The sequence below is a fragment of the Manihot esculenta genome, chromosome 1 (genome assembly GCF_001659605.2).
Source record: "Manihot esculenta cultivar AM560-2 chromosome 1, M.esculenta_v8, whole genome shotgun sequence".
NCBI classification, from domain to species: Eukaryota; Viridiplantae; Streptophyta; class Magnoliopsida; order Malpighiales; family Euphorbiaceae; genus Manihot; species Manihot esculenta.
In genome coordinates this window covers 3215337-3235827 of record NC_035161.2, presented here as the reverse complement: position 1 = coordinate 3235827, position 20491 = coordinate 3215337, and the positions used below count along the sequence as shown (strand labels likewise).

Here is a 20491-nt window from a genome sequence, read left to right as displayed (position 1 = left end):
AATTTAAGTGTTCAATTCTAAAATTAAAATGTTATTTATTTAAATAATAATTATTTAAAAAAATATTTTAAAAAATATTTTATTATTTTTAATATTTTTAAATTAAATCATATTAAATATTATTTTAAATTATTTTTTAATATTTCATAACTAATATATTTAATAAGATTATTTTCTCAATGATAGTTAAAAATAATGATAAATAATAAGCATATTAAATATATTTAAGAAAATTCAGTTGATAATAATTTTTGTCAAAATAAAATTCAGATAAATTATTATTATAAAATTATTTATAAAAATAAAAATAATATAAATAATAATTTTTAAATATATTTAATGGTAAAAAATGATAAATTGATAATTTCATAAGTCTCCGACTATATAAGTAATAATAGAGTCCATTTGATTAGACATGAAATGGACAGAAATTCATTGATAAAATATAAAAATATAGAATAGAATTATAATAAAAATAAAATATTTTTTTTATTAATTATAAACTTTATTAACTTGGCGTGGTAATATAATATTAATACGATGAATAACGTGATAATTTCTTAATTTTTAACTGCACAAATAAAGTTTAATTGATAAAAAAAATATAGAGTATTATTGTAATAAAATTAATAATATAAAATTTTAAAATATAGAGTATAATTATAATAAAATTAATAATATAAAATTTTTGTTATGATTAACCCTTTTTTTATTAAATTTGTAAAAATTTAAATTTTAAAATTAAGTTTGAATAATTTCTTTTACTATCATATAAATTTATATTTATAAATTAAAATAGCAAAACATCTTAAATTTGAATCAATATATAAAATAACAAAAAAATCTTAAATTTTTTTTTTGAAATAACAAGAAAACTTCATTAATTCAAAAAGAATAAAGAAACAATATGAGGAGGAGGGATATCAATCCAAACTCCTTGACTTGACTCAGAATGAGCCGATGTTGCTAGAACATTAGCGACATCATTCGCAGATCTATGAACAAAAACACACTTTGCTTCCTCATAACTAGATAGAAGCAGTTTACAATCTTGAACCAAAAGGTTAAAAGACGATAAATCATCTAACAAAACATAATTAACTGACATCACAAGTACCTGAGCATCCAATTCGAAAAGAACTCGATCCCATCCACACTCTTTAATCCAGCTCAATACTTCCCGGAATGCTATAGTTTCAGCACACTTTGCATCCATCTGGCTATAAAAAGAGCCTGCTCTAGCAGCCACAAAACTCCCATCATCCTTCCGGATTACACAACCGAAACCTACCGAACCTCGTTGCGAGCTTAAAGAGGCGTCAATGTTCGCCTTGATCCAACCGTGCGGCAGAGGAGACCAGATCGGGCGAGCCGGGTCGACAATGGTGCTTACTGAGGACACGACCCGGGCTGCTTTCCATTGCTGCAAAAAATTCAGAGCCATGAAGAACACACCACTCGCAGTCTGACCCTGGCCCTTCCATACAACATTGTTCCTATTTTGCCACAAAGCCCATGAGATCATTAGCATAAGGGAGGCATTTTCCACAGAAGCAGAAGAGAAGGCTAAAGAAAACCACTCATTTAAAGAAGATGCAGAAGGTGCAGGCCAACCCAACAGCGAGCTTAACCAGCAGTTGCGGGCAAAAGGGCACTGAATCAGAATATGCAAGACATTCTCAGGGGCTACATGACACAACGGGCATGAAGGATCAACTGGGACTCTCTTGGACTGAAGTGACGAGAGACAAGGGACAACATTAACTAGAGCCCGCCAGCAGAAATTGAGCACTTTTGGGGGAACTTTAGCTTTCCAGAACCTTTTCCATATCTCGCTCCCTTCCCTATGTTGAAAGCCATCAACCAGGAACCTATATGCACTCTTAACCGAATAGTGACCTTTGGACTCGAATTTCCAGCACCATGTATCAGAACACGATGAAAGACTAAGAGGGATGTTCAAAATACAACTTCTATCTCTTTCGTTGAACATCTGTGCAATTAAACTCTCGTTCCATCTGTGGTTAATTATGAGATCTGAAACAACAACTCTAGCACAGTTCAAAGGAGGGGTTGTGGAAACCAGGGACTCAGGCAGCTCTCTCAACCAGGGTTGCCCCCAGACTGAAACTGACTGACCATTCCCAATCCTCCAGTTAGGGGTGAGTAGTATTCGGTTCAAACCGAAAAAACCGATCGAACCGAACCGATTTGAAAATTTGGTTCGGTTTTTTATACATTTCGGTTCGGTTCGGTTTTTAATTTTAGAAATTTCGGTTATTTCGGTTCAGTTCGATTTTGATCAGAAAAAACCGAACCGAACCGATTAGTGATAATAATATGTTTTTTCAATAATATAGAGAAATTAAATCATATTAAGATTAAAATATTTTAATTAAATTTTAAAATATTAAAAATAAAGTGTAAAAAATAAAAAAATTATTAAAAATCGAAATCGATTAAACCGAACCGAATCAAACCGAATCAGACCGATTCGATTCGATTCGGTTTCTGACCAAAATCGGTTCGGTTTTCATAAACACTAAAAATTCGATTTTCGGTTTATTCAGTTCGGTTCGATTTTGAATCGAACCGACCGAATGCCCACCCCTACCTCCAGTAAGCCCCAGCTCGAATTAGACCCCGAGTTTCCCATATGCTGCGCCACAAAAAACTAGGGTTACTTCCCAAAGGAGCTTCAAAGAAAGATTGTGTCGAAAAATAGCGGGCCTTAAGGACACGAGCCACTAAGGACTGAGGCCTGTTGATAATGTGCCAGCCCTGCTTCCCAAGCATGGCCAAGTTAAACGTATGAAGAATTTTGAAACCTAGCCCGCCATCAGATTTGTGCTTTGCCATTCTGTGCCAACCCAGCCAATGAATACCCCGATTTTGATCCGCCCCCTTACTCCACCAATACCTAGTCATCATGCGTTGCAGTTCATCACAAAGAGTCTGAGGAAGTAAAAATAAGCTCATCACATAGTTTGGCAAAACTTGGAGGACTGTTTTCAAGAGAACCTCCTTACCTGCTTGAGACAGTGCCCGATGCTTCCAAGAATTCAGCCTTTTCCACAATCTATCCTTAACAAAACTGAACACTTCCCTCTTATTATTCCCAACATGAGAAGGAAGTCCTAAATAATTTTCAAAATCTGGTTTCTCCTCAACCTGAAGTACTGAGCATACAGAGTCCCGAAGAGCCACAGGAGTGTACCTACTAAAGGAGATAGATGATTTCTGAAGGTTTATCACCTGTCCAGATGCATTTTCATACATGCGAAGGATACGCTTGAGTTCCAAAGCCTACTGAACACTTGCTCGGAAGAAGATCAAGCTATCATCTGTGAAAAAAAGGTGAGAAATCTGCGGGCCACCCCGAGAAACCCTATACCCATGAAGGCTTCCACTGCTTATACAATTTTGCAGGAGACGGGAAAGCCCCTCAGCACAAAGAATAAACAAGTACGGCGATAAGGGGTCTCCTTGCCTCAATCCCCTTGTAGGAACAATAGGGCCTGTAATACCCGGCTAGACTCCGGTATCGGAATTCCTACCGTCCGGTGGAATCTCTGATGTCGGAAGCCTCTAGAAGGGTAAAATCATGTTTTATGAAATGTTTTCATGCATTTTAATGTTTTTAAGTATGATTTTAAATAAGTTTTTGCATGAAAATAGCATTGGAGGAAAACTCAGGTTCGGCCGCCGAAAGACAAGTTCGGCCGCCGAACATGCATGTGATTAGGAGGCACGTTAGGCCCCCGAAAGCATGAGTGAGGGAATTGCAGGTTCGGCCGCCGAACCTCATGTTCGGCCGCCTAACATTGCATGGATACGGAGGCACATTCGGCCCCCGAACGTGGCCTGGCCAGCCACTATAAAAGGGTCCCTTTGGTCCGCACGGGCGAGCTTTTTCTCTCCCATTGTCGGCCAAGGTGAGTCTCCGCCGCTCCTCCCTCAATCTTGAGTGTTTTCCTTAGATTTTTCATGGTTTTAACAAGTTTATAACTTCTATTTTGAAGATTCACAAGTTTAAAGCAAGTTTTGGAGCTTTGAAGTTCAAGAACTCAAATCTCCCCCATTTCCGAGCTAAGGTCGTTTCCTCTCGTGTCTTCAAGAGGTAATGTAATACCCGGCTAGACTCCGGTATCGGAATTCCTACCGTCCGGTGGAATTTCGGATGTCGGGAACTTCTAGAAGGGTAAAGACATGTTTTATGAAATGTTTTTATGTTTTTAATGGTTTTAAAGTATGAAACTAAATGAGTTTTTGCATGAAAATAGCATTGGAGGAAAACCTAGGTTCGGCCGCCGAAAGTCAAGTTTGGCCGCCGAACATGCATGCGTTTTGGAGGCACGTTAGGCCCCCGAAAGCATGAGTTAGGGAAGTTCAGGTTCGGCCGCCGAAAGTCAAGTTCGGCCGCCGAACATTGCATGGATGCGGAGGCACATTCGGCCCCCGAACGTGGCCTGGCCAGCCACCTATAAAAGGGTCCCTTAGCCGAAAATGGGCGAGCTTTTTCTCCCCATTTCGGCCAAGGTGAGCATTCCGCCATCCTTCCCCAATCTTGAGTTTTTCCTTCCTTTTTCCATGATCTTTACAAGTTTATAACTTTGGTTTTGAAGATCTTTGAGCTTAGAACAAGTTTTGGAGCTTGGAGACCAAAAGTTGGAACTTCTCCCATCTCCAAGTTTAGATCTCCTCAACCCTCGATCTTCAAGAGGTAAGAGCCGATCTTAAGCTCTTCATGTGTTTTAAGTAAGTTTTAAGTGATTTTATGGGGTAGAATGACATGTATAAGGTTGTATGAGTTTTTAAGCAAATGTTAAGTTTTAAGTGATTTATGATCAATGTATGATGTTTGAGTATGCTTGAAGTGTTGTAGTTGGGGTATTTGATGTTTTGAGGCCCCTAGGAACTTGTATGCATGATTTGAGTGAAGTTTATGCATGATGTGAGAGTTGGGAGGCATTTGTGCATAGGGGAGCCAAAGTTTCTGCCCTTTGGCAGAAACCAGGTTCGGCAGCCGAAGGCACTTTCGGCCGCCGAACATGGCTTGAGAGGCAGCTTTAGGCTGCCGAAGCTTGCCCCCGAAAATTTGAGTTTCGGCTCTGTCCGAGACTTTTGGCCGCCGAAGGTGCCGCCGAACATGCATGAGTTTCGTCTCTGTCTGGGAGTTCGGCCGCCGAAGGTGCCGCCGAACCTGCCTGACTTTCGTCTCTGGAGGGACTTTCGGCCGCCGAAGGTGCCGCCGAAAGTGCCCTATCCAGCCTTTTCTTGCATGATTCCTAGGAGTGTTTTGGTGATGTTTTAGGAAGTTTTTGGGGGTATGTCTAGAGTTATGTTCTTGTTGTTTGGTGCCTCATTTGAGTCCACCTGTGTAGGTTCGGACCCGAGGAACCGAGACCCCCGGTTGTGAGATAGTCGTTCCGAGCTCGTTGTTACAGCTTCAGTCACCAAGTGAGTGGAACAACTTCTTAAGTTTTAAAGTAAATGAATAAATGAATAAGTGAATGAATCATAAAGCATTGCCCATGCATCATTATGCCATGCAATATTTCAGGATGTTTGCATTAGATCTCACGAATATGCTGCATTGCATAAATTGATGTTGATGTGGATGAATGTTGAGTGATCCATTAGCCCTCGTATGTTATGTCATGATATGATGATGATACGGTATGGAAGTCCAGGAAGACCCATTCTACGTCCCTGGCACTATGTAAGAGAAAGACCAGGACCCATTCTACGTTCTGGCACTAATGGAAATGTAGAGGGCTATTGGTGACAAATTCATCCTTTATGTGATTAGCTGTGATGTGTTGCATTCCATGAAAGCATGAATAAGAAAAAGTTATATAATAATATACCTAAAAATGGAGGAATCATAATAATAATAATAAAATGTATAATAATATACCTAAAAAGGGTGGAATTAAAGCAAATATTTTTAGTTTCTGCTCATTGGGCTTTATAGCTCACCCCCTCTCCCCTAACCCCAGTCTTGCAGGTGCAGAGTAGATAGAGAAGTCAGCAGAGTAAGAGAAGTTTATGTAATAGCTTAGCTGTGGACATGGTTTGTTGGTAATGTATAAGTAAGATGAGATGTAATGTAATGTAAGTTTGATAATGTGCTTGACTAGAGTCTGTTGTATTCCCAGTACACATGGTCTTGTATGAGATATAATGTTTTTATGATGATTATGTAATCCAAGCCTATGTTATGTTATGTTACCCCATTGGAATATTTGATGAGGATTCCAATGAGAGGTTTATGTTATGTTGTGCATGCACAGGCTAGGCTTGGCAAAGAAATGTTTGAATGAATGAATAAAAGAAAAGTTTTTAATTTTTATGTATGTTGTTGACCATGTATGGGATTAAACAGGTTCACAGGATGTATGTTTGGCTTGCTACGGGTCCCGGCGGCCTTAAGCCGATCTGGATCCTAGCGCCGGTGGCGGCCTGATTTTCGGGTCGTTACAGAGTGGTATCAGAGCCCTAGGTTCATATGGTCGGACCTAGAGTGTCGGGCTCATAGATGTGATAGTAAGTCAAGCACAATAGGAAATCATGTCCACTAGGATAGGATGTAGAGTCCTGTCTAGAATGAAAGTATGATATGCCATGAGATATGCTATGTATATGATGTGGGTTCATGTGTTTCCACATGAACCATTGGATGCTAATGTTTTGATTTCTGTGCTGTTTTTCAGTAATCAGAATGCGAGGAACTCGTCGATCAGCTAGATTGGCTAGAGTACCACCGGAGGATGAGGGCACGAGCGCCCGTCCTCCAGCATTGCCAAGGGCAATGTCGAGTAGGTCCCACAGGGACAGAGCAGTGGGAGATCCTAGAAGATCTCTGGATCTGGGTAGAAACAGATCAGTAAGAGGAACGGTTCAAGGAGACAGGTCAGTAGATGTGGGAGAAGAGATGGATGTGGACCAGAGGAGGGATGGTAGTCTTGGTGTGAGCATGCCAGAAGAGGGCATGGGTGAGTCTCAGGGAGGCACTCAGGCCTCGGGGTTTATTCCACCACCCCAGTACCCACCTTTTTCACCATACCCCGGGTATTCGATGGGAGGTACATCGGATTACCCCAGTGTTAATCCTTACCCTTCTCACATGCCATACCCACCTTTTTACCCACAGTATCCACAGTACCCTATGTACCCACCTCCATCCTTCCATCCAGGCACAGCAAACCCTATCCCAGGGGATGCTGCACCTCCACCACCAGCAGAAACCACAGTTACAGAAAACCAAAGACCTCAACCTACCTCATCTGGAGGGAGCAAGGCTAAGATGACCGACTATATGAAGTTGGGTGCACCTCAGTTTGATACCGGTGATGATCCGTTTGTGTACCTGGAGAAGGTCAAAACAATTACAGATGAGATAGGGGCTGATGACAGTAGAGCCATTCAGATGGCTGGTTTCACTCTGAAATGCAAGAAGGCACGAGAATGGTTCAAGAACTACGTGAAACCAAAGGTGGACAGTTTGTCATGGGAGGAGTTTGCGAATGAGTTCGCAGGATGGGCTTTCCCTGACAGTTCCAGGGAGCTGAAGGTGATTGAGTTCGAACAGCTGAAGCAGACAGATGAGATGGGTGTCGATGAGTACACCGATAGATTTTTAGAGTTGTTGCCATTTGCTGGGCAGCATCTGGACACAGATCCGAAGAAATCGAGGAGGTATGTCATGAGGCTCAATTCCAGGTATTCCTCTTTGATTCAGTCAGCTGATAGAGAAAGTTTCCATGCCATTATAGACATGGCCAGGAGAATGGAGGCTAGTGCCGTAATAGAGGGAAAAGTCAAGCAGTCTGTGGCACAACCTTCTGGTTCTAAGACCCCAGGTGGGGGAAGGATAGACCCTTCATCCTTGAGTTCAGCTAGTAAGAAGTGGGGCAATACCACTAAGAAACCAAAGAAAAATAAGTTCTGGAGCAAGATCAAATCAGGTCTGGGATTAGGAAGTGGCTCAAGTTCTGGTGCTGATAATGCAGTGTGTGCAAGGTGTGGTAAGCTACACAGGGGAGTATGCCGGTTTGGGACGACAGCCTGCTATAGGTGTGGGCAAGAGGGACACATGTCTTGGGAGTGTCCGAGAGCAGTTCCTACGGCACAGCCCCAGCAGACAACTTCGGGTAGCGTAGCACAGCCAGCAGCTTCAGCCGCAACACAGGCTAGTGGCAGAGGCCGAGGGAGAGGGTCAGCCTCTTCTTCATCAGTTTACAGAGGGGAAGGTCCGTCAGCTCCAGCACGGATCTTCACAATGACGCAGCAAGAGGCAAATGCATCCAACACCGTGGTGTCAGGTAATATCATCATTGGTTGTTCAGATGTTTATGCCTTAATGGACCCGGGTGCATCCCATTCTTTTGTTTCTCCGAGAGCGGTCGAGAGGTTGGGTTTGATGGTCTCTGGGTTAGAGTGTCCCCTATGGGTCAGCGGACCCAAATGTGACCCGTCAGTGGCAGAGTCAGTCTGCCAGTACAGTCCAGTTTTCATAGAGGGAAGATGCCTATCCGCCGACCTAGTGGTTCTAGACTTGACAGATTTTGACGTCATTCTAGGGATGGATTGGCTATCTACCCATGGTGCTACCTTGGATTGCAGAGACAAGGTGGTTAAGTTCAGATGTCAGGATGGGTCAGAGGTCGTCTTTAGAGGAGACAGGGGGAGTACACCTAGAGGTTTGATATCAGCCCTACAGGCTCGTAGGCTGCTCAGGAGGGGTTGTCAGGGTTATCTAGCTCATGTGAGAGAGCTAGACAGAGATGTCAGAGAGCCCGCCTCGGTGCCTGTGGTTAGAGAGTTCTTAGATGTTTTCCCAGACGAGCTGCCAGGTTTACCGCCTCCTAGGGAGATAGAGTTCGAAATAGAATTGATGCCAGGAACCAGACCGATCTCTATCCCTCCCTACAGGATGGCGCCAGCAGAGCTGAAAGAGCTTAAAGAACAGTTGCAAGAGCTGGTAGACAAGGGTTTCATCCGACCGAGTGCCTCACCTTGGGGTGCTCCAGTGTTGTTCGTGAAGAAGAAGGATGGATCCCTTAGACTTTGTATCGACTATAGACAGTTGAACAAGGTTACTACCAAGAACAAGTACCCGTTGCCTAGGATCGATGATCTATTCGACCAGCTAGCAGGAGCAGGTTGTTTCTCCAAAATAGATCTGAGATCTGGGTATCATCAGCTGAGGATCAGAGATGAAGATGTGCCAAAGACGGCATTCAGGACCAGATATGGGCATTTTGAGTTCCTTGTGATGCCGTTCGGGTTAACTAACGCCCCTGCAGCATTCATGGATCTCATGAACAGAGTATTTAGCCAATACCTGGATCACTTCGTTATTGTCTTCATAGATGATATCTTAGTGTATTCCAGGAATGCAGAAGAGCATGCCCATCATCTGCGGTTGGTCTTGCAGACTTTGAGGGAACATGGCTTGTATGCCAAGTTCTCTAAATGTGAGTTCTGGCTAAGGAGCATTTCGTTCTTGGGGCATGTAGTGTCAGAGAATGGGATTGAGGTAGACCCCAAGAAGACAGAGACTGTGGTTAACTGGCCTAGACCCACTTCAGTGACGGAGATCAGAAGTTTCTTGGGTTTGGCAGGTTACTACAGGAGGTTCGTTCAGGACTTCTCAAAGATAGCAGCTCCTCTGACCAGACTAACCAGGAAGAATCAGAAATTTCTGTGGACCGACCAGTGCGAAGAGAGTTTTGAAGAGCTTAAGAGGAGGTTGACTTCAGCACCAGTGTTAGCACTGCCATCTAGTGGAGAGGACTTTACAGTCTTTTGTGATGCGTCCCGTGTGGGACTGGGATGTGTGCTTATGCAGAATGAGAGGGTGATTGCTTATGCTTCTAGACATCTAAAGAAGCATGAGATGAATTACCCCACACATGACCTTGAAATGGCAGCAGTAATCTTTGCACTCAAGATGTGGAGGCACTACCTCTATGGGGTAAAATGTGAGATCTTTACAGATCATAAGAGCCTGCAGTACATCCTGAGTCAAAGAGATTTGAATTTGAGGCAGAGAAGATGGGTAGAACTGCTCAGTGACTATGATTGCAAAATTCAGTATCATCCGGGTAAGGCTAATGTTGTAGCTGATGCCTTAAGCCGGAAATCACTCGGCAGTCTATCCCACATCACAGCAGAACGAAGACCAGTAGTAAAGGAGTTCTACAAGCTCATCGAAGAAGGGCTACAGTTAGAGTTGTCGGGTACAGGTGCCTTAGTGGCTCAGATGAAAGTGACACCCGTGTTCCTTGAGCAAGTCGCTCAGAAACAGCATGAGGACCCCGAGTTAGTGAAGATTGCCAGGACTGTTCAGTCAGGCCAGAATGATGAGTTCAGATTTGACAACAAGGGGATCCTCCGCTATGGGAGTCGATTATGTGTACCAGATGACATAGGGCTAAAAGGAGACATTATGAGAGAGGCTCATAATGCAAGATACAGCATTCACCCCGGAGCCACCAAGATGTATCAAGATCTAAAGAAGGTTTATTGGTGGCCAGCTATGAAGAAAGAAGTGGCGCAGTTCGTGTCAGCCTGCGAAGTGTGTCAGAGGGTGAAGCTGGAACATCAGAAGCCAGCTGGAATGCTTAACCCGCTACCGATTCCAGAATGGAAATGGGAAAACATAGCTATGGACTTCGTAGTAGGGTTACCGGCGACGTCCAACAGATTGGACTCCATATGGGTGATTGTGGACAGACTCACCAAATCTGCTCACTTCCTCCCTGTCAGGAGTGGCTACTCTGTGGACAAGTTGGCGCAGGTGTATGTAGATGAGATTGTCAGGCTGCATGGGGTTCCAGTGTCTATAGTGTCAGATAGAGGGCCTCAGTTCACTTCCAGATTTTGGCGGAGTCTGCAAAATGCCATGGGTACTAGGTTAGACTTCAGTACTGCCTTCCATCCCCAGACTGATGGACAGTCAGAGAGGACCATCCAAACAATAGAAGATATGCTCAGAATGTGTGTGCTAGATTTTGGCGGTTCTTGGAGGCAACATCTACCTTTAGTAGAGTTTGCCTACAATAACAGCTATCATGCTAGCATCGGGATGGCTCCATATGAAGCTTTGTATGGAAGGAAGTGCAGATCACCTGTTTGCTGGGAAGAAGTTGGAGAGAAGGCCTTGGCAGGGCCTGAGCTAGTAGAGATTACCAGCAGGGTGGTACCCATAATCAGAGAAAGAATCAAGACTGCTGCAAGCAGACAGAAGAGTTATGCAGACATCCGCAGAAGACTAGTTGAATTTCAGGAGGGGGATCTGGTATTGCTTAAGGTGTCTCCAATGAAAGGAGTGGTTAGGTTCGGGAAGAAAGGTAAGCTAGCCCCACGATACATCGGACCCTTTGAAATCTTGCAAAAGATTGGGAATGTGTCGTACAAGCTGGACTTACCTGCTTCAATGGCAAGAATCCATCCGGTTTTCCATATTTCCATGTTGAGGAAGTTTGTGTCAGATCCGAGTAAGGTTCTTAGTGAGCCTGATGTGGAGATCCAAGAGGATCTCACCTATGTGGAGCAGCCAGTGCGGATCATAGACACCCAGATCAGAAAGCTAAGAAACAAGGAAATCCCGATGGTGAAAGTCCTTTGGAACCACCACAATATAGAAGAATGTACCTGGGAGACACGGGAGTCCATGCTCCAACAGTGTCCCCACCTCTTTTAGAGGCTTAGTATCTATGTGTTCTATGTGTTTAGTATGTACGTTATGTTCTATGTTATGCATGTATTAGTTGAGGAACATTCGGGGACGAATGTTCTTAAGGGGGGGAGAATGTAATACCCGGCTAGACTCCGGTATCGGAATTCCTACCGTCCGGTGGAATTTCGGATGTCGGGAACTTCTAGAAGGGTAAAGACATGTTTTATGAAATGTTTTTATGTTTTTAATGGTTTTAAAGTATGAAACTAAATGAGTTTTTGCATGAAAATAGCATTGGAGGAAAACCCAGGTTCGGCCGCCGAAAGTCAAGTTCGGCCGCCGAACATGCATGCGTTTTGGAGGCACGTTAGGCCCCCGAAAGCATGAGTTAGGGAAGTTCAGGTTCGGCCGCCGAAAGTCAAGTTCGGCCGCCGAACATTGCATGGATGCGGAGGCACATTCGGCCCCCGAACGTGGCCTGGCCAGCCACCTATAAAAGGGTCCCTTAGCCGAAAATGGGCGAGCTTTTTCTCCCCATTTCGGCCAAGGTGAGCATTCCGCCATCCTTCCCCAATCTTGAGTTTTTTCTTCCTTTTTCCATGATCTTTACAAGTTTATAACTTTGGTTTTGAAGATCTTTGAGCTTAGAACAAGTTTTGGAGCTTGGAGACCAAAAGTTGGAACTTCTCCCATCTCCAAGTTTAGATCTCCTCAACCCTCGATCTTCAAGAGGTAAGAGCCGATCTTAAGCTCTTCATGTGTTTTAAGTAAGTTTTAAGTGATTTTATGGGGTAGAATGACATGTATAGGGTTGTATGAGTTTTTAAGCAAATGTTAAGTTTTAAGTGATTTATGATCAATGTATGATGTTTGAGTATGCTTGAAGTGTTGTAGTTGGGGTATTTGATGTTTTGAGGCCCCTAGGAACTTGTATGCATGATTTGAGTGAAGTTTATGCATGATGTGAGAGTTGGGAGGCATTTGTGCATAGGGGAGCCAAAGTTTCTGCCCTTTGGCAGAAACCAGGTTCGGCAGCCGAAGGCACTTTCGGCCGCCGAACATGGCTTGAGAGGCAGCTTTAGGCTGCCGAAGCTTGCCCCCGAAAATTTGAGTTTCGGCTCTGTCCGAGACTTTTGGCCGCCGAAGGTGCCGCCGAACATGCATGAGTTTCGTCTCTGTCTGGGAGTTCGGCCGCCGAAGGTGCCGCCGAACCTGCCTGACTTTCGTCTCTGGAGGGACTTTCGGCCGCCGAAGGTGCCGCCGAAAGTGCCCTATCCAGCCTTTTCTTGCATGATTCCTAGGAGTGTTTTGGTGATGTTTTAGGAGGTTTTTGGGGGTATGTCTAGAGTTATGTTCTTGTTGTTTGGTGCCTCATTTGAGTCCACCTGTGTAGGTTCGGACCCGAGGAACCGAGACCCCCGGTTGTGAGATAGTCGTTCCGAGCTCGTTGTTACAGCTTCAGTCACCAAGTGAGTGGAACAACTTCTTAAGTTTTAAAGTAAATGAATAAATGAATAAGTGAATGAATCATAAAGCATTGCCCATGCATCATTATGCCATGCAATATTTCAGGATGTTTGCATTAGATCTCACGAATATGCTGCATTGCATAAATTGATGTTGATGTGGATGAATGTTGAGTGATCCATTAGCCCTCGTATGTTATGTCATGATATGATGATGATACGGTATGGAAGTCCAGGAAGACCCATTCTACGTCCCTGGCACTATGTAAGAGAAAGACCAGGACCCATTCTACGTTCTGGCACTAATGGAAATGTAGAGGGCTATTGGTGACAAATTCATCCTTTATGTGATTAGCTGTGATGTGTTGCATTCCATGAAAGCATGAATAAGAAAAAGTTATATAATAATATACCTAAAAATGGAGGAATCATAATAATAATAATAAAATGTATAATAATATACCTAAAAAGGGTGGAATTAAAGCAAATATTTTTAGTTTCTGCTCATTGGGCTTTATAGCTCACCCCCTCTCCCCTAACCCCAGTCTTGCAGGTGCAGAGTAGATAGAGAAGTCAGCAGAGTAAGAGAAGTTTATGTAATAGCTTAGCTGTGGACATGGTTTGTTGGTAATGTATAAGTAAGATGAGATGTAATGTAATGTAAGTTTGATAATGTGCTTGACTAGAGTCTGTTGTATTCCCAGTACACATGGTCTTGTATGAGATATAATGTTTTTATGATGATTATGTAATCCAAGCCTATGTTATGTTATGTTACCCCATTGGAATATTTGATGAGGATTCCAATGAGAGGTTTATGTTATGTTGTGCATGCACAGGCTAGGCTTGGCAAAGAAATGTTTGAATGAATGAATAAAAGAAAAGTTTTTAATTTTTATGTATGTTGTTGACCATGTATGGGATTAAACAGGTTCACAGGATGTATGTTTGGCTTGCTACGGGTCCCGGCGGCCTTAAGCCGATCTGGATCCTAGCGCCGGTGGCGGCCTGATTTTCGGGTCGTTACAGAGATTGGAACAATTGGTACTCACTCTCACCAGACTATTCCCTTAAAGCGGGAGGTCAAGGGTTCGAGCAGTGGGGGAGGCGACCTAATTTCCAAAGGGAAATTTGGGCCAAATCCACTTGGGGTAAGATGGGCCGTAGGTGCTCTCCCGAGGGACAAATCCTGCCCGGATCCCGTGAGGGTGAGGGGATGTTAAGACAGTGCCGGTCACGGAGGATGGCCGGGCTGTTACAGGTAAGCTCGAATCCACCCTTATTATGTGTTTTAAACAAGTTTTACAAAGTTTTAAAGGGGTAGAATGCCATGTTTAGGGATACTTGTATATTTGAGAAAATGTTAGGTTTTTGATGTTTGATGAACAATGTAGCTTGTTTGTGTGATTGTGGAGTGTTGTAGATGGAGTATATGCTTGTTTGAGGCCCCTAGGAACTTGTATGCATGCTTTGGTTGAAAAATATGCATGATTGGTAAGTTTAGAGGCGAAATGGACAAAGGGAGTCAAGTTTCTGCCCTTTGGCAGAAACCAGGTTCGGCAGCCGAAGGTACTTTCGGCCGCCGAACATGGCTGGGGAGGCAGGCCTTTCGGCTGCCGAAGTTGCCCCCGAAAAGAGACTTTCGTCTCTGTCTGGCACTTTCGGCCGCCGAAGGTGCCGCCGAACCTAGCTGAGTTTCGTCTCTGTCCAGGACTTTCGGCCGCCGAAGGTGCCGCCGAAGGTGCCCTGTTCAGCCATTTCTTGCATATTTTATGTGATGTTTTCATGATGTTTTAGGGGGTTTTTGGGGGATATATTAGAGTCATGTTTATATATGTTTGGTCCCTCATTGGAGTCCACCTGTGTAGGTTCGGACCCGAGGAACCAAGGACCACAGCAGTGAGCCAGCTGCTACAGAGTTGTCAGAGTCAGCCAGAGGTGAGTGGGACTATACTTAACCTTTTAAATTAAGAAACTAAATGTTTTTACCATGCTTCATGCATCATGATTATATTATAGGTTGTTTGCATTAGAATCACGAATTATGTTGCATTGCATTATTATTTGTTGTTGATGGGGGATGGACATTGCACGACTCATTAGCCCTTTGTACGAAGTCCTGTGGTGCCCATAATAGGGCCGGGCAATAGCTCCGATCTACGAAGTCCTGTGGTGCCCATAATAGGGCCGGGCAATACGAAGTCCTGTGGTGCCCATAATAGGGCCGGGCATGGAGCTGAGGGATTTTTGGGTCAGTCCGTCCATGATGTGAAATGTTTGTGCAGTGATGCATTCCATGATAACATGTTTTAAGAGTTCTTTTTATATAGTTCTACTCACTGGGCATCTAGCTCACCCCTCTCCCCTAACCCCCAGGTTTGCAGGTACGGGATAGATAGAGAAGGCTATGAAGAGAAAAGTCACATGTTTGTAATAGATAGATTGTGGACATGACAAATTTGTAAAATGATGTATTTTTGAATAGTCCCTTTATGTATTAATGTTATTGAGGTTAGAGTTGTGCTTGACCATAGTATGTTGTTAATCCCATTTGTATCTTTACATGATCTCTATGTTTATGTAAACCAACTCACCATATGTTGTATAGCCCTTTGAGGCTTGATGAGATCCCACAGAGGGACTTTATTTATGTAAATGCTCAGAGTATGCACAGGTTGAGTTGGTGAATGATAGCATGTATGCAAGAAGAAGTTTTAATATTTATGTATGATGTTGATCATGTATGGGATTAAACAGGTTTACAGGTACATGTTAGGCTTGCTACGGGTCCCGGCGGCCTTATGCCGATCTGGATCCTAGCGCCGGTAGCGGTCCGGATTTACGGGGCGTTACAGAGTGGTATCAGAGCCCAAGGTTCATATGGTCGGACCTAGAGTGTCGGGCTCATAGAGGTTATAGAAGGTCAAGCACAATAGGAAAAGTCATGTCCACTAGGATAGGATGTAGAGTCCTGTCTTGATGATGATGTGATATGCCATGACTATATGCATGTGCATAAATGATATGCTATGTTTGTTATGTATGTGGTGAGGGTTCATGTGTGCCCACATGAACCATGTGATGCTAATGCTTGTGGGTTATGTGCTGGTTTTTCAGAGAAAACAGGATGAGAGGAACTCGTCGATCTGCACGATTGACAGGAGTCCCACCTGAGGATGAGGGCACAAGCGCCCGTCCTTCCACATTGCCTAGGGCAATGTCATGCAAAGTAAACAGAGAAAGAGTGTCAAGGGACCCTAGAAGGTCTTTTGATACTAGCAGAAGGGGGACAGAAAGAGGAGGAAGTTCTTCAGATGTGAGGGAGGTTATGGAAGAGGATCAGAGAAGGGATGGGAATCTGGATGTGAGCATGCAGGAAGAAGGGACAGGGGAGTCACAGGGAGGCGTTCAGGCCTCGGGGTATGGCTTTCCACCCTATTATCCACCATATGCACAGAGTCCCGGGTATCCGATGGGAAGTACATCGGATTACTCCAGCTTTAACCCCTACCCTACTCACATGCCTTATCCACCTTTCTATCCACCTTATCCACAGTACCCAGCTTATCCACCCTCACCCTTCTATCCTCACCCAGCAAACCCCACTTCGGGGAATACTGCACCCCCACCTCCACCACCTACAGAACCAGTAACCCCAGCTACTCAACCTCCTAGACCTAGCTCAGCCAGTGGGAGTAAGGTGAAGATGACAGCTTACCTTAAGCTGGATGCTCCTAAGTACAAGTCAGGGGATGATCCCTTTGAATATCTGAGAGCAGTGAAGATGATCACTGATGAGCTAGGGGCAGATGATAGAAGAGCCATTGAGATGGCAGGGTTCACTTTAAAGTGCAAGAAGGCACGGGAATGGTTCAAGTGCTATGTGGACCCGAGACTTGATAATATGACATGGGAGGAATTTGCCAATGAGTTTGCTGGATGGGCCTTTCCAGATAGTTCCAGAGAGCTGAAGATGATTGAGTTTGAACAGCTGAGACAGACAGAGGACATGAGCATAGAGGAGTACACAGATAAATTTCTGGAGCTATTACCCTTCTCGGGGCAAGCTCTAGATACAGATGCAAAGAAGGCCAGGAGGTATGTTATGAAATTGCAGTCCAGGTACTCCTCATTAATTCAGTCAGCTGAGAGAGAAAGTTTCCACACTGTGGTGGATATGGCTCGAAGAATGGAAGCAAGTGCTATAGTGGAGGGGTCAGTGAAGCAGTCAGTAACCCAGTCTTCAGGGGTTAAGACCCCAGGCAGAGGAGGGCCAGGACCCTCTACTCAGAGCTCAGGGAGCAAGAGGTGGAGTAACACCAAGAAGCCCAAGAAGAACAAGTTCTGGAATAAGCTGAAATCCGGTCTGGGATTTGGCGGTGGCTCGAGCTCAGGCTCAGATGGTACGGAATGCCAGAGATGTGGAAGATCACACAAGGGAGTGTGTCGAATGGGGACCAACGCATGTTTCAGGTGTGGCCAAGAGGGACACATAGCTCGGGATTGTCCTAGAGCACCTTTTATGGGCCAGCCCCAGCAGACAGCTTCAGGTAGTGTGGCACAACCAGCAGCTCCAGCCACAACACAGGGCAGTGGCAGAGGTAGAGGGAGAGGAGCAGCCTCTTCTTCTGGTTCCCGAGGTGAAGGTCCATCAGCTCCAGCCAGGATCTTCACCATGACTCAGCAGGAGGCGAACACATCCAACACCGTGGTGTCAGGTAATCTCATCATTGGGTGTTCTGATGTGTATGCATTAATGGACCCGGGTGCATCTCATTCCTTTATTGCTCCGAGGGCAGTTGAGAGATTAGGGTTGATTGTCTCTGGGTTAGAGTGTCCCCTATGGGTCAGTGGACCCAAGTGTGACCCGACAGTGGCAGAGTCAGTCTGCCGGTATTGTCCCGTATTTGTTGAGGGAAGATGCCTCTCCGCCGACCTTGTGGTTCTAGACTTGACAGATTTTGACGTCATTCTAGGGATGGATTGGCTATCTACCCATGGTGCTACCTTGGACTGCAGGGACAAGGTAGTCAGGTTCAGAGATCAGGACGGGTCAGAGGTTGTCTTCAGAGGAGACAGGAGGGGTACGCCTAGAGGACTGATATCGGCCCTACAGGCTCGAAGGCTGCTTAGGAAGGGATGTCAGGGGTATGTAGCTCACGTGAGAGAGCTAGATAGACAAGTCAGGGAGCCAGCCTCAGTGCCAGTTGTCAGAGAATTTCTGGATGTCTTTCCAGAAGAGCTTCCAGGACTACCACCTGCTAGGGAGATAGAGTTCGAGATTGAACTGATGCCTGGAACTAGACCGATCTCTATCCCTCCCTACAGGATGGCGCCAGCAGAATTGAAAGAATTGAAAGAGCAGTTGCAAGATCTGGTAGATAAGGGCTTCATCCGACCGAGTACCTCACCTTGGGGTGCTCCAGTGCTATTTGTGAAAAAGAAGGATGGATCCCTTAGACTTTGTATCGACTACAGGCAGTTGAACAAAGTCACTACCAAGAACAAGTACCCATTGCCAAGGATCGACGATCTATTCGACCAGCTAGCAGGAGCGGGTTGTTTCTCCAAAATAGATCTGAGATCAGGGTACCATCAGCTGAGGATAAGGGAAGAAGACATACCGAAGACAGCTTTCAGGACCAGATATGGGCACTATGAGTTCCTTGTGATGCCGTTCGGGTTAACTAACGCCCCTGCAGCATTCATGGATCTCATGAACAGAGTATTCAGACAATACCTGGATCACTTTGTTATTGTCTTTATAGATGATATCTTAGTGTATTCCAGGAATGCAGAGGAGCATGCACATCATCTGAGGATAGTTCTGCAGACCTTGAGGGAACATGGCTTGTATGCCAAGTTCTCCAAGTGTGAGTTCTGGTTAAGGAGCATATCATTCTTGGGGCATATAGTGTCAGAGAATGGGATAGAGGTGGACCCCAAGAAGGTTGAAGCTGTGACTAACTGGCCAAGACCCACTACAGTGACAGAGATCAGAAGTTTCTTGGGTTTGGCTGGTTACTACAGGAGGTTCGTCCAGGACTTCTCCAAAATTGCAGCTCCTCTAACCAGGTTAACCAGAAAGAATCAGAGGTTTGAGTGGACCGACCAGTGTGAGGAGAGCTTTGAGGAGCTCAAGAAAAGGTTGACTTCAGCACCAGTGTTAGCTCTGCCAAACAGCAATGAGGATTTCACAGTGTTCTGTGATGCATCCAGAATAGGCTTGGGTTGTGTGCTAATGCAGAATGGAAGGGTGATAGCTTATGCTTCTAGACAGCTGAAGAAGCACGAGCTGAATTACCCCACACATGACCTAGAAATGGCAGCAGTGATCTTTGCACTCAAGATGTGGAGGCACTACCTCTATGGGGTAAAATGTGAAATCTTCACAGATCATAAGAGCCTGCAGCACATCTTGAGCCAGAGGGAGCTGAATATGAGACAGAGGAGATGGGTAGAGCTGCTCAGTGACTATGATTGCAAGATACAGTACCATTCGGGTAAGGCTAATGTTGTAGCTGATGCCTTAGGCCGGAAATCACTTGGCAGTCTATCCCACATCACGGCAGAGAGGAGACCGGTGGTGAAGGAATTTTACAAGCTCATGAATGAAGGTCTACAGTTGGAGTTGTCTGGTACAGGTGCTCTGATTGCACAGATGAAAGTAACACCCGTGTTTCTGGAGCAGGTGGCTCAGAAACAGCATGAGGACCCAGAGTTAGTGAAGATTGCCAGGACTGTTCAGTCAGGCAATGATAGCGAGTTCAGATTCGACAGTAAGGGGATCCTCCGCTTTGGGAGCAGACTATGTGTACCAGATGACATTGGGCTAAAAGGAGACATTATGAGAGAGGCTCATAATGCAAGATACAGCATTCACCCCGGAGCCACCAAGATGTATCAAGATCTAAAGAAAGTTTATTGGTGGCCAGCTATGAAGAAAGAAGTGGCACAGTTCGTGTCAGCCTGCGAAGTGTGTCAGAGGGTGAAGCTGGAACATCAGAAGCCGGCTGGAATGCTTAACCCGCTACCTATTCCAGAGTGGAAATGGGAGAATATAGCTATGGACTTCGTGGTGGGGTTACCGGCGACGTCCAACAGATTGGACTCCATATGGGTGATTGTGGACAGACTCACCAAATCTGCTCACTTCATCCCTGTCAGGAGTGGCTATTCTGTGGACAAGTTGGCGCAGGTGTACGTTGATGAGATCGTCAGGCTGCATGGGGTTCCTGTTTCAATAGTGTCAGATAGAGGGCCCCAGTTCACTTCCAGGTTTTGGCGGAGTCTGCAGAGTGCTATGGGTACCAGATTGGATTTCAGTACTGCCTTC

At 44.7% G+C, this 20491-nt stretch overlaps 1 protein-coding gene across 1 annotated transcript; it reads right to left on the bottom strand.

The window, feature by feature from the left end:
• Positions 1–532: 532 nt before the first annotated feature.
• On the bottom strand, positions 533–1993 carry LOC122721725. The gene is made up of 2 exons (XM_043950312.1): positions 1178–1993; positions 533–571 (listed from the first exon to the last, which is right to left on the bottom strand). Exons 1-2 carry the CDS (start codon positions 1991–1993, stop codon positions 533–535), a joined length of 855 nt encoding a protein of 284 aa, XP_043806247.1.
• Positions 1994–20491: the final 18498 nt, after the last annotated feature.